General features: G+C 35.7%; 1 protein-coding gene across 2 annotated transcripts; it reads left to right on the top strand.

The window, feature by feature from the left end:
* Positions 1-3,048: 3,048 nt before the first annotated feature.
* LOC139891500 (uncharacterized) lies at positions 3,049-5,194 on the top strand. 2 transcript variants are annotated; one of them, XM_071874469.1, is made up of 3 exons: positions 3,049-3,089; positions 3,167-3,251; positions 3,335-5,194. In XM_071874469.1, exons 1-3 carry the CDS (start codon positions 3,072-3,074, stop codon positions 4,873-4,875), a joined length of 1,644 nt encoding a protein of 547 aa, XP_071730570.1. In that variant the 5' UTR covers positions 3,049-3,071; the 3' UTR covers positions 4,876-5,194. The 2 variants fall into 2 exon arrangements, with proteins under 2 accessions (XP_071730570.1, XP_071730572.1); XM_071874471.1 differs by having other exon boundaries at positions 3,327-5,193.
* The last annotated feature ends 17,739 nt before the right edge of the window (positions 5,195-22,933 follow it).

Genomic DNA, 22,933 nt, shown 5'->3' on the forward strand with positions numbered 1-22,933 from the left:
TATGTGCTTTAGACTGCTGGTATCGGTGCGCGGCTGGGAGCTTCGTTGTCACCACCCTTCAATGCCACCGATACTAGAAACCGAGGTTTGGAGCGCCCTTCGACCATCGCCAACCTGCACGTCGTTGTTTGGCATTTTTCAAGACGGAGTAATTTCTAACTTTTCAAACTTTTGTGAATAAAAAAAAATTAAAAAAAAACAAAAATATGTCCGTGAAAACCCCAACGGTTAGTTTTTTTTAAACGTTATATTTTCATATATATATATATATATATATATATATATATATATATATATATATATATATATATATATATATATATATATATATATATATATATATATATATACTACCTTATTTCATACATGTTAAACACACCTCACACTATCACTCAAATTCTCTCTACAATTCTATTACAATTCTATTTTATACTCTTTAGTAATTTAATAACGCCAATCCAAATTATGAAGAAAGTGTATCATTTGCAAATGCTTACAATTCTTTACAGCCTCTTGATTTTATCGATTATTTAGAAAAAGATGATGACGATCATGTAGTTGAATCTATACCTTGAAGACATTTCCCAATAGATCTACCACGCAACAGTTAAACGATGTTCAATGATTATTTTTCCGGCACACCCACATTCTCGCTTGATGTTTTCCCAAGACGCTTCCGAATGAGAAAATATTTATTTATCCGTATTTGTCGAGGTATATAATTAATTTTATTCAAGAACCTATTCCCGATTTGCTATTTTGTTACAAAGCGGGGTGCTATCGGTTTATATGGTTTTAATGTTTTTCAAAATTTCACGTTAGGTATACGACAATTAGAGTACGGTGTTGCACTCGAGTTATTTGATGAGTATTTACACATGGGTGAAGCAACATCTTATAATTGTTTGGGCAACTTTTGCAAAAGTGTGTTACACTTATACTCAACCGAGTACACAGGAAGACCAAATGCACAAAATGTCTAACATTTAATTTCAAAACAAGAAGAAATACATAGTTTTTCGGGAATCCTCAGAAGTATCGATTCTATGCATTAGGGTTGGAGAACTTGTCCAGTTGCTTGAAAAGATAAATATACACGATGTGATCATGGTCACCCAACAATAATGTTAGAGGTGGTGACCTCGTATGATACATGAATTTGGCACGCTTCTTTTAGCCCTGCAGTTTCAAACAACGACATCAATTTACTAAATCAGTCAAATTCATCTAATGAATTATTACAAGATATGTCACCTTCGTGTAACTATATGGTGAATGGTAAACAATTCATTAAAGGGTATTATTTAGCTGATTGAATTTATCCAGAATTGACAACACTCGTTAAATCTGGCAAGACAATTCTATATCAGCAAAATTCAAAGCATTATGTGTATTTGCGTCGTCCTACACAATATGATAACGGAAGACAATGGGCGTGCATTTTTTGGACTGGTGGAAGATTACCCACCGGCCCGTCGGCCTCGGCCATTAAACATTCGAGAAAGGGTTGAACTACATATGCGAAAGGACAGAGAACTACGAGATTCAACTATTCATCATTATCTCCGAGAAATGTTTGTCGAACATATTTGGAGTCTTCCATCAAACCACCATATTTGATATAATCCTGAGTGGGACCTTTAAACATTCCCGAACATGTCAATGATGAGGACATAAATGAAGAAGAGGATGAAGATAAAGAAGACGACGAATAGTAATTTTTATATTTTTAATTATGTTTATTGTATCTTTAATTAAGCTCTATTGTTTTTAAGTTTTAAGTTTAATGTAATATTATTTTGAATTAATAAAATATTTTAATTTAAAATAATTGTATTGTAAAATGTTGAGGTTACGTTGATATAGCTCAGTGTGGTTGTGAAAACATATGTAATGCGGTTCGAGTATTCGCTCGAAAGTGCGTATGTGCGTCGAAATTGATCTGATGGGTGGGTCTTCCCTGTCAGTGATTCTAAGTAATTGTCATTTTGAAAAAGAGTAGTCTTATGCGAGTAAAAGAAAAATGATGAAAGCGTAAATTAATAAATAAATAATAAAAACCATCAAAAGAATATAATGAATTGTTTGGTTGGTTTACAAATTCAGTAAGTGCGACATTTTATCCTTAATTATTAGTAAATGAAATGTTGACAGTTTTGTTTAAATTATTTTTTTTTTTTTTTTTTTTTTTTTTTTTGGCAAAAAACATAATTAAAATAGATAGCAATTTTTCATTGAATTGTGAAAAATCGAGGATTACAAGGAAAAGCACGATGGAGTTACATTGAATTTGATTGCACCACATTCGTTTCACATTTCCTTAGTTTTTCATTGGTACGAACGGCCTCAACATCATATCAAACCTTTTTCTAAAAGAGTGAAACACTCTAAAAGAATCCTATCCTCTTTATTGTTTATTAAAAATTAAATAAGAGGCACGTATAAGAATTCATTAATATTAAGATAAAATACCTGATACAAAGCTTTTTTATAGAGAGCACAAGTTAGTCAAAAAAAAAAAATTATATTAACAAATCAAACCTAATATTAATCATACCCGAAAATTGACAAAACAGAAGACCCGTGTTAGAAATATAGAGAAATATGACATCTTTCAAGTTTCAAGTAAGGAAGAATAATGTTTAAGCTCATTTTTAGGTAAACTTACACTAAAAAAAAAAAAGTTAGGAAAATGCTTACTATGACTAAAAACAAGCTTAATGTATAATATTTATTATTATTATTATTATTATTATTATTATTATTATTATTATTATTATTATTATTATTATTATTATTATTATTATTATTATTATTATTATTATAGTATAGTATATATTATAATATAATAAATTGATAATCATCAAATGATATAAAGAAAATGAAAATCAAACAGAAAAAGGAATAAAATAACTCCTTTTCCCATACACAAACACAAAGATAGATTCTCTAGGTGCCCCACACATTGCCTTTTGTATATATTCCCTCCTAATGCTCATATAAATGTGTCACATATTTATATTATGATTCTTTCATTCCAAATTTCCAATCTTCTCTAAACCACAATCACTATGGTTCCAGAAATAGAGGTAATCTCAAACTCCTTCTAAGAATATGCAACTTTTTTTCTACATTACATGTTCTAAATTCTGTTATTTATATGCAGAAACCGAAAGTGACCGAGATACAAGTTCGCATGGACTGTAACGGTTGTGTTCAAAAGATCAAGAAAGCTCTACATGGCATCAATGGTAAGTTCAAACCGCATTCCGAAAACTTTTATATACTCAACCTTTCAATTAATAAGATTTCATGATAAGATATAGTTTTTCAGGTATATATGATATCTATATCGACATCCCCCAACAGAAATTGACTATAATCGGATGGGCAGACCCAGAAAAGATCGTTAAAGCTATCAAAAAAACAAGGAAAACTGCTACGATATGTTCCCATTCTGAACCAATGGAACCAGAGCCGCCAGTAGAAGGGGACCGACCGCCTTCAGACAACCCTGCGGACCATCCACCAGAAGAAGATGCTCCACCTCCAGAACAAACACCGCCAACTGAACCACCACCGGTTCCATACGATCCTCCACCAGATGGTGCGGAAGCAGCACCTCAATTTACAGAGTCTGCACCAAACCAGCCGATGCCATCATCTCCTCGACCGAAAGAAGCGGAAGAAGTTCATGTTGTCTACCATTATCCACCTGACCATCAAGATAATGTTCGTATTTATAATGGGCATGTGAATCGTTATCCCAGTAGTCAATACGGTCCAGGATTTAAGCATGAGCCGTTACCACCTCCTATTCATGTGAACCATAGTTACAACACATACAAGCCAACACCTTATGTCACTGAATACGAATACATACGGCAACAACCACAATACGCATCTTACAGCAGACCAGACCCACCACCACGATACACCTCTTACAGCTGGCCAGAACCACCACAACAGTACAAGCATTACAGTCGTTCAGAGCCATCACAACAGTATAGCCGTCCAGAGCCACCACAGCAGTACAGCAATCCAGAACCGCCACCACAGCAGTACAGCCGTCCAGAGCCGCCACCACAACATTACAGCCGTCCAGAGCCGCCACCACAACATTACAGCCGTCCAGAGCCGCCACCACAACATTACAGCCGTCCAGAGCCACCACCACAACATTACAGCCGTCCAGAGCCGCCACCACAACATTACAGCCGTCCAGAGCCGCCACCACCACAGCATTACAGTCGCCCAGAGCCACCGCCACCTCAGCATTACAGCCGTCCAGAGCAACCGCCGCAACCTTGCAACAATCAAGAGCCAACAAAACCAAAACATCGCAGGCGTCAAAAGTCACCACCACCACATTTCGATCAGCCTGAGCAGCCACCACAACCTTACAACCGAGCAGAACCGTCACCACAAGCTTACAAAAGACCAGAACCGCCGCCACCACAACTTTACAGCCGACCAGAGCCGCAAAGTCAACGTTACAGCCAACCAGAACCATCACCACAACCTTACAGCCGACAAGCACCGCCACCACAACATTACAGCCGGCGAGAATTGCCAACACAACAAAGTCAGACAGATCCACCACAAAATTACATGCGGCCGGAGTCACCACAACAATACACACATTACAATCGCACTGAGCCACCACAGCAATACACGCATTACAGCCGCCTAGAACCACCACAAGTATACACACAACATAGTAGACCAGAGCCATCACCACTGCACACCTACTACAGCAGATTCGAACCACCAGAGTATATACACTACAATGATGATTATCAAAACAGAACCATAAATTATAGCATGATATCACCTTTTGGGGATGAAGATCCTAACGGATGTACAATTGTATGAACGCACGATTCTAAGCAAAACAGCATCTTTTGCTCCAATGAAAAATAACCAGTCAATTAACTAACACAGTGCAAAAGTATAATATTCCCACTGAAACATGTGATTGTGATGAAGAAGAACAAGGTTCTTAGCTTGTGAGTGGATGAAGAATATGTTCTTCTCATTCGCGTTTAGGATGAGATCATTATCTCAAATACTATCAAAAAAGCATTAAAAAAAAGGAATTACAAATTTTATACGTAAAGTTTCCGCTGATTATGTATAATACGGAGTATATGTTATTATCTACTCTAGGTTAGTCAACCTTGACAGTTGACATTGTATGGGTCCCATCTTTACTTTAGTTTCATTTCTAAATGTCATGTTCCACTCTCATGTGGATCTTGTTGGAAGCTTCGACGAGCCCAACACACTCACTATAGAGGACCTAGGTTATACTCACTCACTAGATCAACACTTTGACGTTGGTTAGCCTTTAATTTTATGAATCCTTAGTACACAATAATGTTTAGGCGACAGTGTCGACCATATATCATTCAGGCGGTATAACCGACTATATATCACTTAGGCGGCAAAGCCGACCATATAATAGATACAACACAAGTGCACTAAGAACTTAAACACAAACTGAGGCTTAAATGAAAAACTTAACGAAGAACACTTTTATAATTAAAAGAAACAATTACAATATTATGAACTAACTCACACTCTTCTTTTACTTCTTCACCTTACTTCTTCTCTACTTCTTCACAACTCTCACACCTTACACACAAATGAAATCAACACCTATATTTATACTACTCCATGGAAACTTCTACACACTAGATTTTTCCATGGATAAATATCTAGATATTTTTACCACATAAAAATATCTAGATTTTTTCATTTTAACATCTAGATTTTTCTTCATATATATATTAATATCTAGATATTTCTTTTACATTTTAATATCTAGATATTTATATACATTACTAATTCCATATTATCTAAATTTGCATTGTATTTTAACACTCCCCCTCAATGCAAATTTTCTTCCAATGATGTCTTGCAGACCATTCCAAGTGCTTCTCTGAATTTTGTAAACTTTGGTTTACTTAGGCTCTTGGTGAATATATCTGCAACTTGTTCATCTGTCTTTGTTGGCACCATCTTGATCTCCCCTTCAAGGACCTTCTCGCGAACATAGTGATAGTGTACTTCTATATGTTTTGTTCTTGCGTGAAAGACTGGATTCTCTGCTAGACGTATAGCTGATAGGTTATCACAGAAAAGCTCTACTTGATAGTCTGTTGATTGATGAAGATCTTCCATTAGTTGTTTCAACCATGTATTTTCTTGTGTTGCTGATGATGCCGATCGATATTCTGCTTCGGTGCTTGATAAGGATACAGTTGGTTGTCTCTTGCTGCACCATGATATTACTCCCGATCCAAGACTAAACATGTATCCAGTTGTTGATCGTCGTGTATCATAGTCTCCAGCATAATCAGCGTCACAATATCCAGTCACGTGACATTCTTTTGTTTTCTTGTACAAAATGCCAAAGTTAATAGTGCCTTTAACATACCTTAAGATGCATCGTACAACATCAAGGTGAGGCTTCTTCGGATTGCTCATGTATCGACTAACCACTCCAACTACATAAGATATGTCTGGCCGGCTTAGTGTGAGATAAATAAGACTTCCGACCATCTTTCGATACATGGTAACATCTTGAAGACTTTTTCCTTCATCTGCTCGTAGTTTTGTATTCGGATCCATCGGAGTTGAGATAGGTTTGCAATTAAGCATTCCGTACTTTTGTAAAAGATCTCGCGCATATTTCTGTTATCCCAGAAATAATCCTTCTCTTTTATGCTCTATTTCGAGTCCAAGAAAATGTTTGAGTTCTCCAAGCTCCTTCATATGAAATCTGATAGATAGATTCTCTCTTGTTCTTTGGATCTCCTCATAGTGATCTCCCGTGATGATTAAGTCATCTACATATACTAGCACTATGGCTAATTTTCCTTGATCTTGTTTCACAAATAAACTAGAATCTGAATGAGCAACTGTAAAACCACTTTGTACTAAGAACTCGCCAATCTTCCCGTACCAAGCTCTTGGAGCCTGCTTCAAGCCGTATAGTGCTTTCTTTAATTTGCAGACATGGTCAGGATGGGACTTGTTCTCAAAGCCTCTTGGTTGCTCCATATAAATTTCTTTGTCAAGTTCTCCATGTAAGAAAGCGTTCTTGACATCCATCTGCCACAGCTTCCAAGATTTGCTAGCGACTAAAGCTAGTAAAGCTCGAATTGTTGTGATCTTCGCCACTGGACTAAACATTTCTTCATAATCTAGCCCATATTTTTGAGAAAAAACTCTAGCAACAAGTCGAGCTTTATACCTTTCAACGGAGCCATCTGATCGAGTCTTCACCTTGTAAACCCATTTACAAGATATTGGTTTTACATCTTTTGGCTTTGGAACTAAACTCCATGTCTGGTTTTCTTTTAGTGCATTAATTTCTTCTTCCATCGCTTTCTGCCATTCTCGACTTTGTGCTGCTTCTTCATAAGTAGAAGGCTCAATAGGTATTGATTCATCCACATGAGCAGCATTGGCATACCTTGGATTAGGTTGTCTCGGTCTTGTTGATCTCCTTAATTCTTGTACATGCTCCTCGACTTCCTTTTGGCTTGGACGAACCTCCTTGGATATAGATTGATGTACACCAGTTTTCCATGGACTCTTTTCCTTAGAGTACGACCCTTCTCCTTCTTTTATTGGATCCAATATCTGCTCTTTAGGCTCTTCTTTTTCTTCTGGACTGATAATGCTAAAAACGAACATATATTTCATAGCATTATCCCTCAAGAAAGATAAGCTTTTAGTTGCAATTGTTCTATTTACAAGTGATATTCGTTTAAATAATAAAAGGTGAAGACAAAAGACAGATTCGACGAATTGAAGACGCAAACGACCAAAAAGCTCAAAAGTACAAAGTACAATCAAAGTGGTTTCAATTATTGATAAGAAACGTCTCAAAATTACAAGAGTACAAGACGCGAAACGCAAAATACAAGATATTAAATTGTACGCAAGGACGTTCGAAAAACCGGAACTGGGACCAAAGTCAACTCTCAACGCTCGATGCAACGGACTAAAAATTACAAGTCAACTATGCACATAAATATATTATAATATTTAAATAATTCTTAAAATTATTTATATATTATATTTATTTATTAAACCGTCGGCAAACAAGAAAACAAAGGAGTGTGAGCTGATACCTACCTCCATGCGATCGCATGGCCTGGAGGCACAAAAGCCATGCGATCGGATGGCCCTGAAAAGTTGGCCACATGCCTATAAATTTCGCAGTTTTGGTTGATCATAATACCATATATCCATCCATCTCTCTATCTCACTCACGTATATATATATATATATATATATATATATATATATATATATATATATATATATATATATATATATATATATATATATATATATATATATATATATATTTATATTTTAATTTTAATTTTAAATTCTAATAATAAGGGTATGTTAACGAATGTTGTAAGGGTGTAAGTCGAAATTCTGTCCGTGTAACGCTACGCTATTTTTAATCACTGTAAGTTATGGTTAATGTTATTTTTAAATTAATGTCTCGTAGCTAAGTTATTGTTATGCTTATTTAATGCCGAAGTAATCGTGATGTTGGGCTAAATATTAAAATTGGGTAATTGGGCTTTGTACCATAATTGGGGTTTGGATAAAAGAACGACACTTGTAGAAATTAGATTATGGGCTATTAATGGGTTTTATATTAACTAAATGATACCTCGTTGATTTAATATATAGACTTATAATTTGACGTATTTATATATAACCACATACGCTTGACTGGGTACGGTGGGCGGGATATCTATAAATACCAATAATTGTTCATTTTACCGGACACGGAACTGGATTAATAGTTAATAGACTTGTTGAAACAGGGGTGGATTACATTCAAGGGTAATTGGTGTAATTGTTAACAAAGTAGTAAAACCTTGGACTACACGCAGTCGATAACCTGGTGTATTCATTAAACAAAGTATTAAGACCTTGTTACAATTCGAATCCACAATTAGTTGGAATATTTAACTTCGAGAATAAGAATAATTTGACGAAGACTTTCGCACTTTATGATTATGACTGATGGACTATTATGGAGAAATCCGTATGGACATATCGAATAATCCAGGATAAAGGACAATTAACCCATGGGAATAAACTAAAAATCAACACGTCAAACATCATGATTATGGAAGTTTAAATAAGCATAATGTAACGACCCAGCTTTTTCGACTTGCTTTTGTGCCTTGTGTTTTTGCGAAACTGCGTATTTGTGCGTACTGTGTTACTTTATACTCTGGAAACTTGATTTACGTGGTTTACTTCCATTTATATGTTAAAACGTGCCTTAGAGTACGTAGGATACATAACTTGATCATTGGAAGCCTTTATAACCGTTAGTGTTATTTGACGTTTCGAATAAACCGCGAACTTGCGCGCACGTTTAACTTTTGTCATAATCGGAATATTATGACTGCGAAATATTAATTATTATTTTATAATAATAATTACCTGGGTTTTTGGATGCTTAATTACGCGTAGTAATTTAATTATGCACAATAGTTAGTCTTGTTAGACTTTCTACCTTGTTGGGCTCAAGCCCACCCTACTCTAGCTAGTGACCCAATTAATTAGCCCTTGTCCATGTCATCAATCCTTGTCAAATTCCTTGCTTATAAATACTAGCCCTTGTCCATGTCATCAATCCTTGTCAAATTCCTTGCTTATAAATACTAGCCATTTACCTCTCATTCAAATCACTTGCTCATTTTGGTTTTCACACACACTTGTTCTTTCTTTCTTTCCTTTCTAGTATTGCTTATTGACGACCTTTCGAACCGACTTACTACTTGCGTACTTTCATTACCGACTTTACCGCTTTTATCACTGTGAGTTATAGCATTCCCTTTTTACTTTAACTTATTTTGGGAACTGAGAATACATGCGGATTTTATGTTTTACATACTAGGCACGAGTACTTAAACTTATATATGTGTGGGTTATACAACGGCATAAACATTCCCTTTAGCTCGGTAACGTTTAATCATCGGTTTTTGAACCGTGAACGCGAATCTTAGATATGGATCCATAGGGTTTGACATCCCCACTCGGGCTAGTCGCGCTAGCATTTAACGAGTGTTTAATACTTCGTAAACATACGCACTTGCCAAGTGTACTTTCAGGGGGTGATATATTATTTAAACGTTAAGTTAGTTACCGAGTGCCCACGGTTGAGCATATACTTAAACATACTGATTTGGATTACTATTTTGAAACGCTCGTTGTAGCACTGAAATCTCGTGGCCTACTTACATTACTGTTATACTTAAACTATAGCTCACCAACCTTTGTGTTGACGTTTTTAAGCATGTTTTTCTCATGTGCTTAAGGTTGCTTCCGCTGTTGTACTAGTCTTGCTGTAGACAACCCGCTGCTTTAGAGATGTCCCGCATGAACGTTTACTTTTGCATACAAACTTTATTACAATTATTATTTGCTTCTACTTAGTGAAGCATGCTTTTGGGTTGTAAAACATTCGATGTTGGTTATGACATCACTATTTATATGAATGCAAACTTCTTTTGAAATCGCATATAGTACTTAACCTTGTAATGATCCTGTTGTTGATGGTCCGTACATGATGATTTATTACGGGGCATCACATTTGGTATCAGAGCATTGGTTGTAGGGAATTAGGTTGCATTAGTGAGTCTAAGACCGACCCGAGTAGGATTCACTAATAGGACTAATCTACAACTTGTTAGTTTACTTGTTTCCGCTGAACTTACTGCATGCTGCTGCTTACTTTTACTGCTATATGCCGTATGCTACTACCTGTTTTCACTACTGCATGCTATTATCTGCTTTCGATTGCATGCAACTATGTTATATTACTGCATGTTACCGTTTACTACTACTGCCTGTCAGTGCTTACTTCTACTGCTGTATGAACTTACTGCATGCTACCGTTTCCTTTTACTGCTATGTAAACTCGCTGTATGCCTTTGTTTACTCTCGCTACTGCAAACTACTATCTGCTTTTAACATGTTACCTCGGTATGATACTGTTACTATTGCCATGTTACGTGCTGTCGTAAACGATCTAGGCTGCTGTAGTTGATATGCCTGATTATGAAATGTCCCGTTCTTATTGATTAAAAACGTTCCATACTAATTGATTTCGTTGCGAGGTTTTGACCTCTATATGAGACGTTTTTCAAAGACTGCATTCATTTTAAAACAAACCATAACCTTTATTTCATCAATAAAGGTTTAAAAAGCTTTACGTAGATTATCAAATAATGATAATCTAAAATATCCTGTTTACACACGACCATTACATAATGGTTTACAATACAAATATGTTACAACAAAATAAGTTTCTTGAATGCAGTTTTTACACAATATCATACAAGCATGGACTCCAAATCTCGTCCTTATTTAAGTATGTGACAGCGGAAGCTCTTAATAATCACCTGAGAATAAACATGCTTAAAACGTCAACAAAAATGTTGGTGAGTTATAGGTTTAACCTATATATATCAAATCATAATAATAGACCACAAGATTTCATATTTCAATACACATCCCATACATAGAGATAAAAATCATTCATATGGTGAACACCTGGTAACCGACATTAACAAGATGCATATATAAGAATATCCCCATCATTCCGGGACACCCTTCGGATATGATATAAATTTCGAAGTACTAAAGCATCCGGTACTTTGGATGGGGTTTGTTAGGCCCAATAGATCTATCTTTAGGATTCGCGTCAATTAGGGTGTCTGTTCCCTAATTCTTAGATTACCAGACTTAATAAAAAGGGGCATATTCGATTTCGATAATTCAACCATAGAATGTAGTTTCACGTACTTGTGTCTATTTTGTAAATCATTTATAAAACCTGCATGTATTCTCATCCCAAAAATATTAGATTTTAAAAGTGGGACTATAACTCACTTTCACAGATTTTTACTTCGTCGGGAAGTAAGACTTGGCCACTGGTTGATTCACGAACCTATAACAATATATACATATATATCAAAGTATGTTCAAAATATATTTACAACACTTTTAATATATTTTGATGTTTTAAGTTTCTTAAGTCAGCTGTCCTCGTTAGTAACCTACAACTAGTTGTCCACAGTTAGATGTACAGAAATAAATCGATAAATATTATCTTGAATCAATCTACGACCCAGTGTATACGTATCTCAGTATTGATCACAACTCAAACTATATATATTTTGGAATCAACCTCAACCCTGTATAGCTAACTCCAACATTCACATATAGAGTGTCTATGGTTGTTCCGAAATATATATAGATGTGTCGACATGATAGGTCGAAACATTGTATACGTGTCTATGGTATCTCAAGATTACATAATATACAATACAAGTTGATTAAGTTATGGTTGGAATAGATTTGTTACCAATTTTCACGTAGCTAAAATGAGAAAAATTATCCAATCTTGTTTTACCCATAACTTCTTCATTTTAAATCCGTTTTGAGTGAATAAAATTGCTATGGTTTCATATTGAACTCTATTTTATGAATCTAAAAAGAAAAAGTATAGGTTTATAGTCGGAAAAATAAGTTACAAGTCATTTTTGTAAAGGTAGTCATTTCAGTCGAAAGAACGACGTCTAGATGACCATTTTAGAAAACATACTTCCACTTTGAGTTTAACCATAATTTTTGGATATAGTTTCATGTTCATAATAAAAATCATTTTCTCAGAATAACAACTTTTAAATCAAAGTTTATCATAGTTTTTAATTAACTAACACAAAACAGCCCGCGGTGTTACTACGACGGCGTAAATCCGGTTTTACGGTGTTTTTCGTGTTTTCAGGTTTTAAATCATTAAGTTAGCATATCATATAGATATAGAACATGTGTTTAGTTGATTTTAAAAGTCAAGTTAGAAGGATTAACTTTTGTTTGCGAACAAGTTTAGAATTAACTAAACTATGTTCTAGTGATTACAAGTTTAAACCTTCGAATAAGATAGCTTTATACGTATGAATCGAATGATGTTATGAACACCATTACTACCTTAATTTCCTTGGATAAACCTACTGGAAAAGTGAAAAATGGATCTAGCTTCAACGAATCCTTGGATGGCTCGAAGTTCTTGAAGCAGAATCATGACACGAAAACAAGTTCAAGTAAGATCATCACTTGAAATAAGATTGTTATAGTTATAGAAATTGAACTAAAGTTTGAATATGATTATTACCTTGTATTAGAATGATAACCTACTGTAAGAAACAAAGATTTCTTGAGGTTGGATGATCACCTTACAAGATTGGAAGTGAGCTAGCAAACTTGAAAGTATTCTTGATTTTATGTAACTAGAACTTGTAGAATATATGAAGAACACTTAGAACTTGAAGATAGAACTTGAGAGAGATCAATTAGATGAAGAAAATTGAAGAATGAAAGTGTTTGTAGGTGTTTTTGGTCGTTGGTGTATGGATTAGATATAAAGGATATGTAATTTTGTTTTCATGTAAATAAGTCTTGAATGATTACTCATATTTTTGTAATTTTATGAGATATTTCATGCTAGTTGCCAAATGATGGTTCCCACATGTGTTAGGTGACTCACATGGGCTGCTAAGAGCTGATCATTGGAGTGTATATACCAATAGTGCATACATCTAAAAGCTGTGTATTGTACGAGTACGAATACGGGTGCATACGAGTAGAATTGTTGATGAAACTGAACGAGGATGTAATTGTAAGCAATTTTGTTAAGTAGAAGTATTTTGATAAGTGTATTGAAGTCTTTCAAAAGTGTATAAATACATATTAAAACACTACATGTATATACATTTTAACTGAGTCGTTAAGTCATCGTTAGTCGTTACATGTAAGTGTTGTTTTTAAACCTTTAGGTTAACGGTCTTGTTAAATGTTGTTAACCCAATGTTTATAATATCAAATGAGATTTTAAATTATTATATTATCATGATATTATCATGTATGAATATCTCTTAATATGATATATATACATTAAATGTCTTTACAACGATAATCGTTACATATATGTCTCGTTTAAAAATCATTAAGTTAGTAGTCTTGTTTTTACATATGTAGTTCATTGTTAATATACTTAATGATATGTTTACTTATCATAGTATCATGTTAACTATATATATATCCATATATATGTCATCATATAGTTTTTACAAGTTTTAACGTTCGTGAATCACCGGTCAACTTGGGTGGTCAATTGTCTATATGAAACATATTTCAATTAATCAAGTCTTAACAAGTTTGATTGCTTAACATGTTGGAAACATTTAATCATGTAAATATCAATCTCAATTAATATATATAAACATGGAAAAGTTCGGGTCACTACAGTACCTACCCATTAAATAAATTTCGTCCCGAAATTTTAAGCTGTTGAAGGTGTTGACGAATCTTCTAGAAATAGATGTGGGTATTTCTTCTTCATCTGATCTTCACGCTCCCAGGTGAACTCGGGTCCTCTACGAGCATTCCATCGAACCTTAACAATTGGTATCTTGTTTTGCTTAAGTCTTTTAACCTCACGATCCATTATTTCGACGGGATCTTCGATGAATTGAAGTTTTTCGTTGATTTGGATTTCATCTAACGGAATAGTGAGATCTTCTTTAGCAAAACATTTCTTCAAATTCGAGACGTGGAAAGTGTTATGTACAGCCGCGAGTTGTTGAGGTAACTCTAGTCGGTAAGCTACTGGTCCGACACGATCAATAATCTTGAATGGTCCAATATACCTTGGATTTAATTTCCCTCGTTTACCAAATCGAACAACGCCTTTCCAAGGTGCAACTTTAAGCATGACCATCTCTCCAATTTCAAATTCTATATCTTTTCTTTTAATGTCAGCGTAGCTCTTTTGTCGACTTTGGGCGGTTTTCAACCGTTGTTGAATTTGGATGATCTTCTCGGTAGTTTCTTGTATAATCTCCGGACCCGTAATCTGTCTATCCCCCACTTCACTCCAACAAATCGGAGACCTGCACTTTCTACCATAAAGTGCTTCAAACGGCGCCATCTCAATGCTTGAATAGTAGCTGTTGTTGTAGGAAAATTCTGCTAATGGTAGATGTCGATCCCAACTGTTTCCGAAATCAATAACACATGCTCGTAGCATGTCTTCAAGCGTTTGTATCGTCCTTTCGCTCTGCCCATCAGTTTGTGGATGATAGGCAGTACTCATGTCTAGACGAGTTCCTAATGCTTGCTGTAATGTCTGCCAGAATCTTGAAATAAATCTACCATCCCTATCAGAGATAATAGAGATTGGTATTCCATGTCTGGAGTCGACTTCCTTCAAATACAGTCGTGCTAACTTCTCCATCTTGTCATCTTCTCTTATTGGCAGGAAGTGTGCTGATTTGGTGAGACGATCAACTATTACCCAAATAGTATCAAAACCACTTGCAGTCCTTGGCAATTTAGTGATGAAATCCATGGTAATGTTTTCCCATTTCCATTCTGGGATTTCGGGTTGTTGAAGTAGACCTGATGGTTTTTGATGCTCAGCTTTGACCTTAGAACACGTCAAACATTCTCCTACGTATTTAGCAACATCGGCTTTCATACCCGGCCACCAAAAATGTTTCTTGAGATCCTTGTACATCTTCCCCGTTCCAGGATGTATTGAGTATCTGGTTTTATGAGCTTCTCTAAGTACCATTTCTCTCATATCTCCAAATTTTGGTACCCAAATCCTTTCAGCCCTATACCGGGTTCCGTCTTCCTGAATATTAAGATGCTTCTCCGATCCTTTGGGTATTTCATCCTTTAAATTTCCCTCTTTTAAAACTCCTTGTTGCGCCTCCTTTATTTGAGTAGTAAGGTTATTATGAATCATTATATTCATAGATTTTACTCGAATGGGTTCTCTGTCCTTCCTGCTCAAGGCATCGGCTACCACATTTGCCTTTCCCGGGTGGTAACGAATCTCAAAGTCGTAATCATTCAATAATTCAATCCACCTACGCTGCCTCATATTCAGTTGTTTCTGATTAAATATGTGTTGAAGACTTTTGTGGTCGGTATATATAATACTTTTGACCCCATATAAGTAGTGCCTCCAAGTCTTTAATGCAAAAACAACCGCGCCTAATTCCAAATCATGCGTCGTATAATTTTGTTCGTGAATCTTCAATTGTCTAGACGCATAAGCAATCACCTTCGTTCGTTGCATTAATACACAACCGAGACCTTGCTTTGATGCGTCACAATAAATCACAAAATCATCATTCCCTTCAGGCAATGACAATATAGGTGCCGTAGTTAGCTTTTTCTTCAATAACTGAAACGCTTTCTCTTGTTCATCATTCCATTCAAATTTCTTCCCTTTATGCGTTAATGCAGTCAAGGGTTTTGCTATTCTGGAAAAGTCTTGGATGAACCTTCTGTAGTAACCAGCTAGTCCTAAAAACTGGCGTATGTGTTTCGGAGTTTTCGGGGTTTCCCACTTTTCAACAGTGTCTATCTTTGCCGAATCCACCTTAATACCTTCTTTGTTCACTATGTGACAGAGGAATTGAACTTCTTCCAACCAAAATGCACACTTTGAAAACTTAGCGTACAATTCTTCCTTCCTCAATACTTCTAACACCTTTCTCAAATGTTCACCGTGTTCTTGGTCATTCTTTGAGTAAATAAGTATGTCATCAATGAAAACAATGACAAACTTGTCAAGGTATGGTCCACACACTCGGTTCATAAGGTCCATGAACACAGCTGGTGCATTAGTTAAACCAAACGGCATGACCATAAACTCATAATGACCGTAACGTGTTCTGAAAGCAGTCTTTGGAATATCATCTTCTTTCACCCGCATTTGATGATACCCAGAACGTAAGTCAATCTTTGAATAAACAGACGAGCCTTGTAGTTGATCAAATAAGTCATCAATTCTCGGTAGTGGGTAGCGGTTCTTGATGGTAAGTTTGTTCAACTCTCGGTAGTCGATACACAACCTGAATGTACCATCTTTCTTCTTGACAAACAAAACAGGAGCTCCCCACGGTGATGTGCTTGGTCGAATGAAACCACGCTCTAAAAGTTCTTGTAATTGGCTTTGCAGTTCTTTCATCTCGCTGGGTGCTAGTCTGTAAGGAGCACGAGCTATTGGTGCAGCTCTTGGTACAAGATCTATTTGAAATTCAACGGATCAATGTGGGGGTAATCCCGGTAATTCTTTCGGAAATACATCGGGAAATTCTTTTGCGATGGGAACATCATTGATGCTCTTTTCTTCAGTTTGTACTTTCTCGACGTGTGCTAGAACAGCATAGCAACCTTTTCTTATTAGTTTTTTTGCCTTCAAATTACTAATAAGATGTAGCTTCGTGTTGCCCTTTTCTCCGTACACCATTAAGGGTTTTCCTTTTTCTCGTATAATGCGAATTGCATTTTTGTAACAAACGATCTCTGCTTTCACTTCTTTCAACCAGTCCATACCGATTATCACATCAAAACTCCCTAACTCTACTGGTATCAAATCAATCTTAAATGTTTCGCTAACCAGTTTAATTTCTCGATTCCGACATATATTATCTGCTGAAATTAATTTACCATTTGCTAATTCGAGTAAAAATTTACTATCCAAAGGCATCAATGGACAACTTAATTTAGCACAAAAATCTCTACTCATATAGCTTCTATCCGCACCCGAATCAAATAAAACGTAAGCAGATTTATTGTCAATAAGAAACGTACCCGTAACAAGCTCCAGGTCTTCCTGTGCCTCTGCCACATTAATATTGAAAACTCTTCCGCGGCCTTGTCCATTCGTGTTCTCCTGGTTCGGGCAATTTCTAATAATGTGGCCCGGTTTTCCACATTTATAACAAACTACATTGGCATAACTTGCTCCGACACTACTTGCTCCGCCATTACTCGTTCCGACACCATTTGTTCCTTTCGTTCTGTTAACCCCTGGTCCGTAGACATCACACTTCGCCGCGCTATGACCATTTCTTTTACACTTGTTGCAAAATTTGGTGCAGAACCCCGAGTGATACTTTTCACACCTTTGGCATAGCGACTTCTGATTGTTGTTGTTGTTGCGGTTATTATTGTTGTTAAGATGATTGTTGTGGTTGCTGTTGTTGTTGTTGTTGTTGTTGTGCCGTTTGTTGTAGTTGCGATTGATGTTGCGATTGTTAGGATAGTTGTTGCGATTATTGTTATAATTGCTGTTGTTGTTGTATTGGTGATTCTTATCACCGTTTTCCTCCCACTTTCTTTTGACTTGCTTCACATTGGCCTCTTCAGCAGTCTGTTCTTTAATTCTTTCTTCAATCTGGTTCACTAGTTTGTGAGCCATTCTACATGCCTGTTGTATGGAGGCGGGCTCGTGTGAACTTATATCTTTTTGGATTCTTTCCGGTAATCCTTTCACAAACGCGTCGATCTTCTCTTCCTCATCTTCGAATGCTCCCGGACACAATAGGCACAATTCTGTGAATTGTCTTTCGTACGTGGTAATATCAAATCCTTGGGTTCGTAACCCTCTAAGTTCTGTCTTGAGCTTATTGACCTCGGTTCTGGGACGGTACTTCTCGTTCATCAAGTGCTTGAATGCTGACCACGGTAGTGCGTACGCATCGTCTTGTCCCACTTGCTCTAGATAGGTATTCCACCATGTTAACGCAGAACCTGTGAAGGTATGCGTAGCGTACTTCACTTTGTCCTCTTCAGTACACTTACTTATGGCAAACACCGATTCAACCTTCTCGGTCCACCGTTTCAATCCGATCGGTCCTTCGGTTCCATCAAATTCCAAAGGTTTGCAGGCAGTGAATTCTTTGTAGGTGCATCCTACACGATTTCCTGTACTGCTAGATCCAAGGTTATTGTTGGTATGTAGCGCAGCCTGTACTGCGGCTATGTTTGAAGCTAGAAAAGTACGGAATTCCTCTTCATTCATATTCACGGTGTGTCGAGTAGTCGGTGCCATTTCCTTCAAAATAGTCAAATGGGACAAGTTAATCATACAGAATATTAAGAGTAGTTAATAGTATTTCGTAGCATAATATGAACTCATTTATAAAAGCTTTTTCTTCATATTAGCGTTTTATAAGTTTAAATTCGGGTAGTACCTACCCGTTAAGTTCATACTTAGTAGCTAATATACAATTCAACTACTACAATTCTATATGAAAAACTGATTATAATAATATTTCGCGTTCAAACTTTTATACAATATTTTACAAACTTACAATACCGCTTATTTTACATAAAGCATGAAATATAGCACACAATAACTTTGATACAAGATAGTTGTGAAGATAATTCTAGCTAGTACACAAGTCGTTCAGCAAAGGCAATAAAGACACGTAATTCATACGTCCAGAAACAAGTCATGCATTCTGGTTTTACTAGGACTACTTCCCATCCTTGGTCTTGTGCAACATAACCGTTATGGCCGTTGATAAGACAGCGTGTTGTAACGTCGTCAAAGGGACGAGGGTTACGTAATGTCCAACAGTCCCGTAACAATCTAAAAACCTCATTTCTTACCCCAATTACCGACTCCGTCACTTGTGGGAACGTTTTGTTTAATAGCTGTAGCCCGATGTTCTTTTTCTCACTTTGGTGAGAAGCGAACATTACTAACCCATAAGCATAGCATGCTTCTTTATGTTGCATGTTAGCCGCTTTTTCTAAATCATGAAGTCCTATATTCGGATACATTGAGTCAAAATAATTTCTTAACCCGTTGCGTAAAATAGCATTTGGGTTCCCCGCAATATATGCGTCAAAGTAAACACATCGTAACTTATGGGTTTCCCAATGTGATATCCCCCATCTTTCAAACGAAAGTCTCTTATAAACCAAGACATTCTTGGAACGTTCTTCGAATGTCTTACAAACTGATCTCGCCTTAAATAGTTGTGTCGAGGAATTCTGACCGACTCTAGACAAGATTTCATCAATCATGTCTCCGGGTAGGTCTCTTAAAATATTGGGTTGTCTATCCATTTTGCGTTTTTATACTGTAAAATAGACAAGAGTTAGATTCATAAAAAAAAATACTTATTAATACAAGCAATTTTTACATATATCATAAAGCATAAGCACACTATATTACATATATTACACCACATGAATACAACTATCTTATTCCGACTCACTTGTTTCTTCTTCTTCGGTTTTGGTTCGTTTTGCCAAGTTTCTAGGGATATATGATTTTCCCCTAATACGAGCCGTCGTTATCCACATTGGTTTAGAAAAACCTGGTGGTTTAGAGGTTCCCGGGTCATTGTTACAACTTAAGGACTTCGGGGGTTGACGATACATATAAAGTTCATCGGGGTTGGAATTAGATTTCTCTATTTTTATGCCCTTTCCCTTATTATTTTCTTTTGCCTTTTTAAATTCAGTTGGGGTAATTTCTATAACATCATCGGAATTCTCGTCGGAATCCGATTCATCGGAGAATTGGTAATCCTCCCAATATTTTGCTTCCTTGGCGGAAACACCATTGACCATAATTAACCTTGGTCGGTTGGTTGAGGATTTTCTTTTACTTAACCGTTTTATTATTTCCCCCACCGGTTCTATTTCTTCATACGGTTCCGATTCTTCTTCAGGTTCCGATTCTTCTTCCGGTTCCGACTCTTCTTCCGGTTCCTCTTCGGGAACTTGTGAATCAGTCCACGAATCATTCCAATTTACATTTGACTCTTCATTATTATTAGGTGAGTCAATGGGACTTGTTCTAGAGGTAGACATCTATCACATAATATCAAACGCGTTAAGAGATTAATATATCACATAATATTCACATGTTAAAAATATATAGTTTCCAACAAAATTTGTTAAGCAATCATTTTTCAAGTAAACACGGTCGAAGTCCAGACTCACTAATGCATCCTAACAAACTCGATAAGACACACTAATGCAAAATTCTGGTTCTCTAAGACCAACGCTCGGATACCAACTGAAATGTCCCGTTCTTATTGATTAAAAACGTTCCATATTAATTGATTTCGTTGCGAGGTTTTGACCTCTATATGAGACGTTTTTCAAAGACTGCATTCATTTTAAAACAAACCATAACCTTTATTTCATCAATAAAGGTTTAAAAAGCTTTACGTAGATTATCAAATAATGATAATCTAAAATATCCTGTTTACACACGACCATTACATAATGGTTTACAATACAAATATGTTACAACAAAATAAGTTTCTTGAATGCAGTTTTTACACAATATCATACAAGCATGGACTCCAAATCTCGTCCCTATTTAAGTATGTGACAGCGGAAGCTCTTAATAATCACCTGAGAATAAACATGCTTAAAACGTCAACAAAAATGTTGGTGAGTTATAGGTTTAACCTATATATATCAAATCATAATAATAGACCACAAGATTTCATATTTCAATACACATCCCATACATAGAGATAAAAATCATTCATATGGTGAACACCTGGTAACCGACATTAACAAGATGCATATATAAGAATATCCCCATCATTCCGGGACACCCTTCGGATATGATATAAATTTTGAAGTACTAAAGCATCCGGTACTTTGGATGGGGTTTGTTAGGCCCAATAGATCTATCTTTAGGATTCGCGTCAATTAGGGTGTCTGTTCCCTAATTCTTAGATTACCAGACTTAATAAAAAGGGGCATATTCGATTTCGATAATTCAACCATAGAATGTAGTTTCACGTACTTGTGTCTATTTTGTAAATCATTTATAAAACCTGCATGTAATCTCATCCCAAAAATATTAGATTTTAAAAGTGGGACTATAACTCACTTTCACAGATTTTTACTTCGTCGGGAAGTAAGACTTTGCCACTGGTTGATTCACGAACCTATAACAATATATACATATATATCAAAGTATGTTCAAAATATATTTACAACACTTTTAATATATTTTGATGTTTTAAGTTTCTTAAGTCAGCTGTCCTCGTTAGTAACCTACAACTAGTTGTCCACAGTTAGATGTACAGAAATAAATCGATAAATATTATCTTGAATCAATCCACGACCCAGTGTATACGTATCTCAGTATTGATCACAACTCAAACTATATATATTTTGGAATCAACCTCAACCCTGTATAGCTAACTCCAACATTCACATATAGAGTGTCTATGGTTGTTCCGAAATATATATAGATGTGTCGACATGATAGGTCGAAACATTGTATACGTGTCTATGGTATCTCAAGATTACATAATATACAATACAAGTTGATTAAGTTATGGTTGGAATAGATTTGTTACCAATTTTCACGTAGCTAAAATGAGAAAAATTATCCAATCTTGTTTTACCCATAACTTCTTCATTTTAAATCCGTTTTGAGTGAATCAAATTGCTATGGTTTCATATTGAACTCTATTTTATGAATCTAAACAGAAAAAGTATAGGTTTATAGTCGGAAAAATAAGTTACAAGTCGTTTTTGTAAAGGTAGTTATTTCAGTCGAAAGAACGACGTCTAGATGACCATTTTAGAAAACATACTTCCACTTTGAGTTTAACCATAATTTTTGGATATAGTTTCATGTTCATAATAAAAATCATTTTCTCAGAATAACAACTTTTAAATCAAAGTTTATCATAGTTTTTAATTAACTAACCCAAAACAGCCCGCGGTGTTACTACGACGGCGTAAATCCGGTTTTACGGTGTTTTTCGTGTTTTCAGGTTTTAAATCATTAAGTTAGCATATCATATAGATATAGAACATGTGTTTAGTTGATTTTAAAAGTCAAGTTAGAAGGATTAACTTTTGTTTGCGAACAAGTTTAGAATTAACTAAACTATGTTCTAGTGATTACAAGTTTAAACCTTCGAATAAGATAGCTTTATACGTATGAATCGAATGATGTTATGAACACCATTACTACCTTAATTTCCTTGGATAAACCTACTGGAAAATAGAAAAA

Source organism: Rutidosis leptorrhynchoides, chromosome 2, assembly GCF_046630445.1.
Source record: "Rutidosis leptorrhynchoides isolate AG116_Rl617_1_P2 chromosome 2, CSIRO_AGI_Rlap_v1, whole genome shotgun sequence".
In the NCBI taxonomy this organism is placed as follows: domain Eukaryota; kingdom Viridiplantae; phylum Streptophyta; class Magnoliopsida; order Asterales; family Asteraceae; genus Rutidosis; species Rutidosis leptorrhynchoides.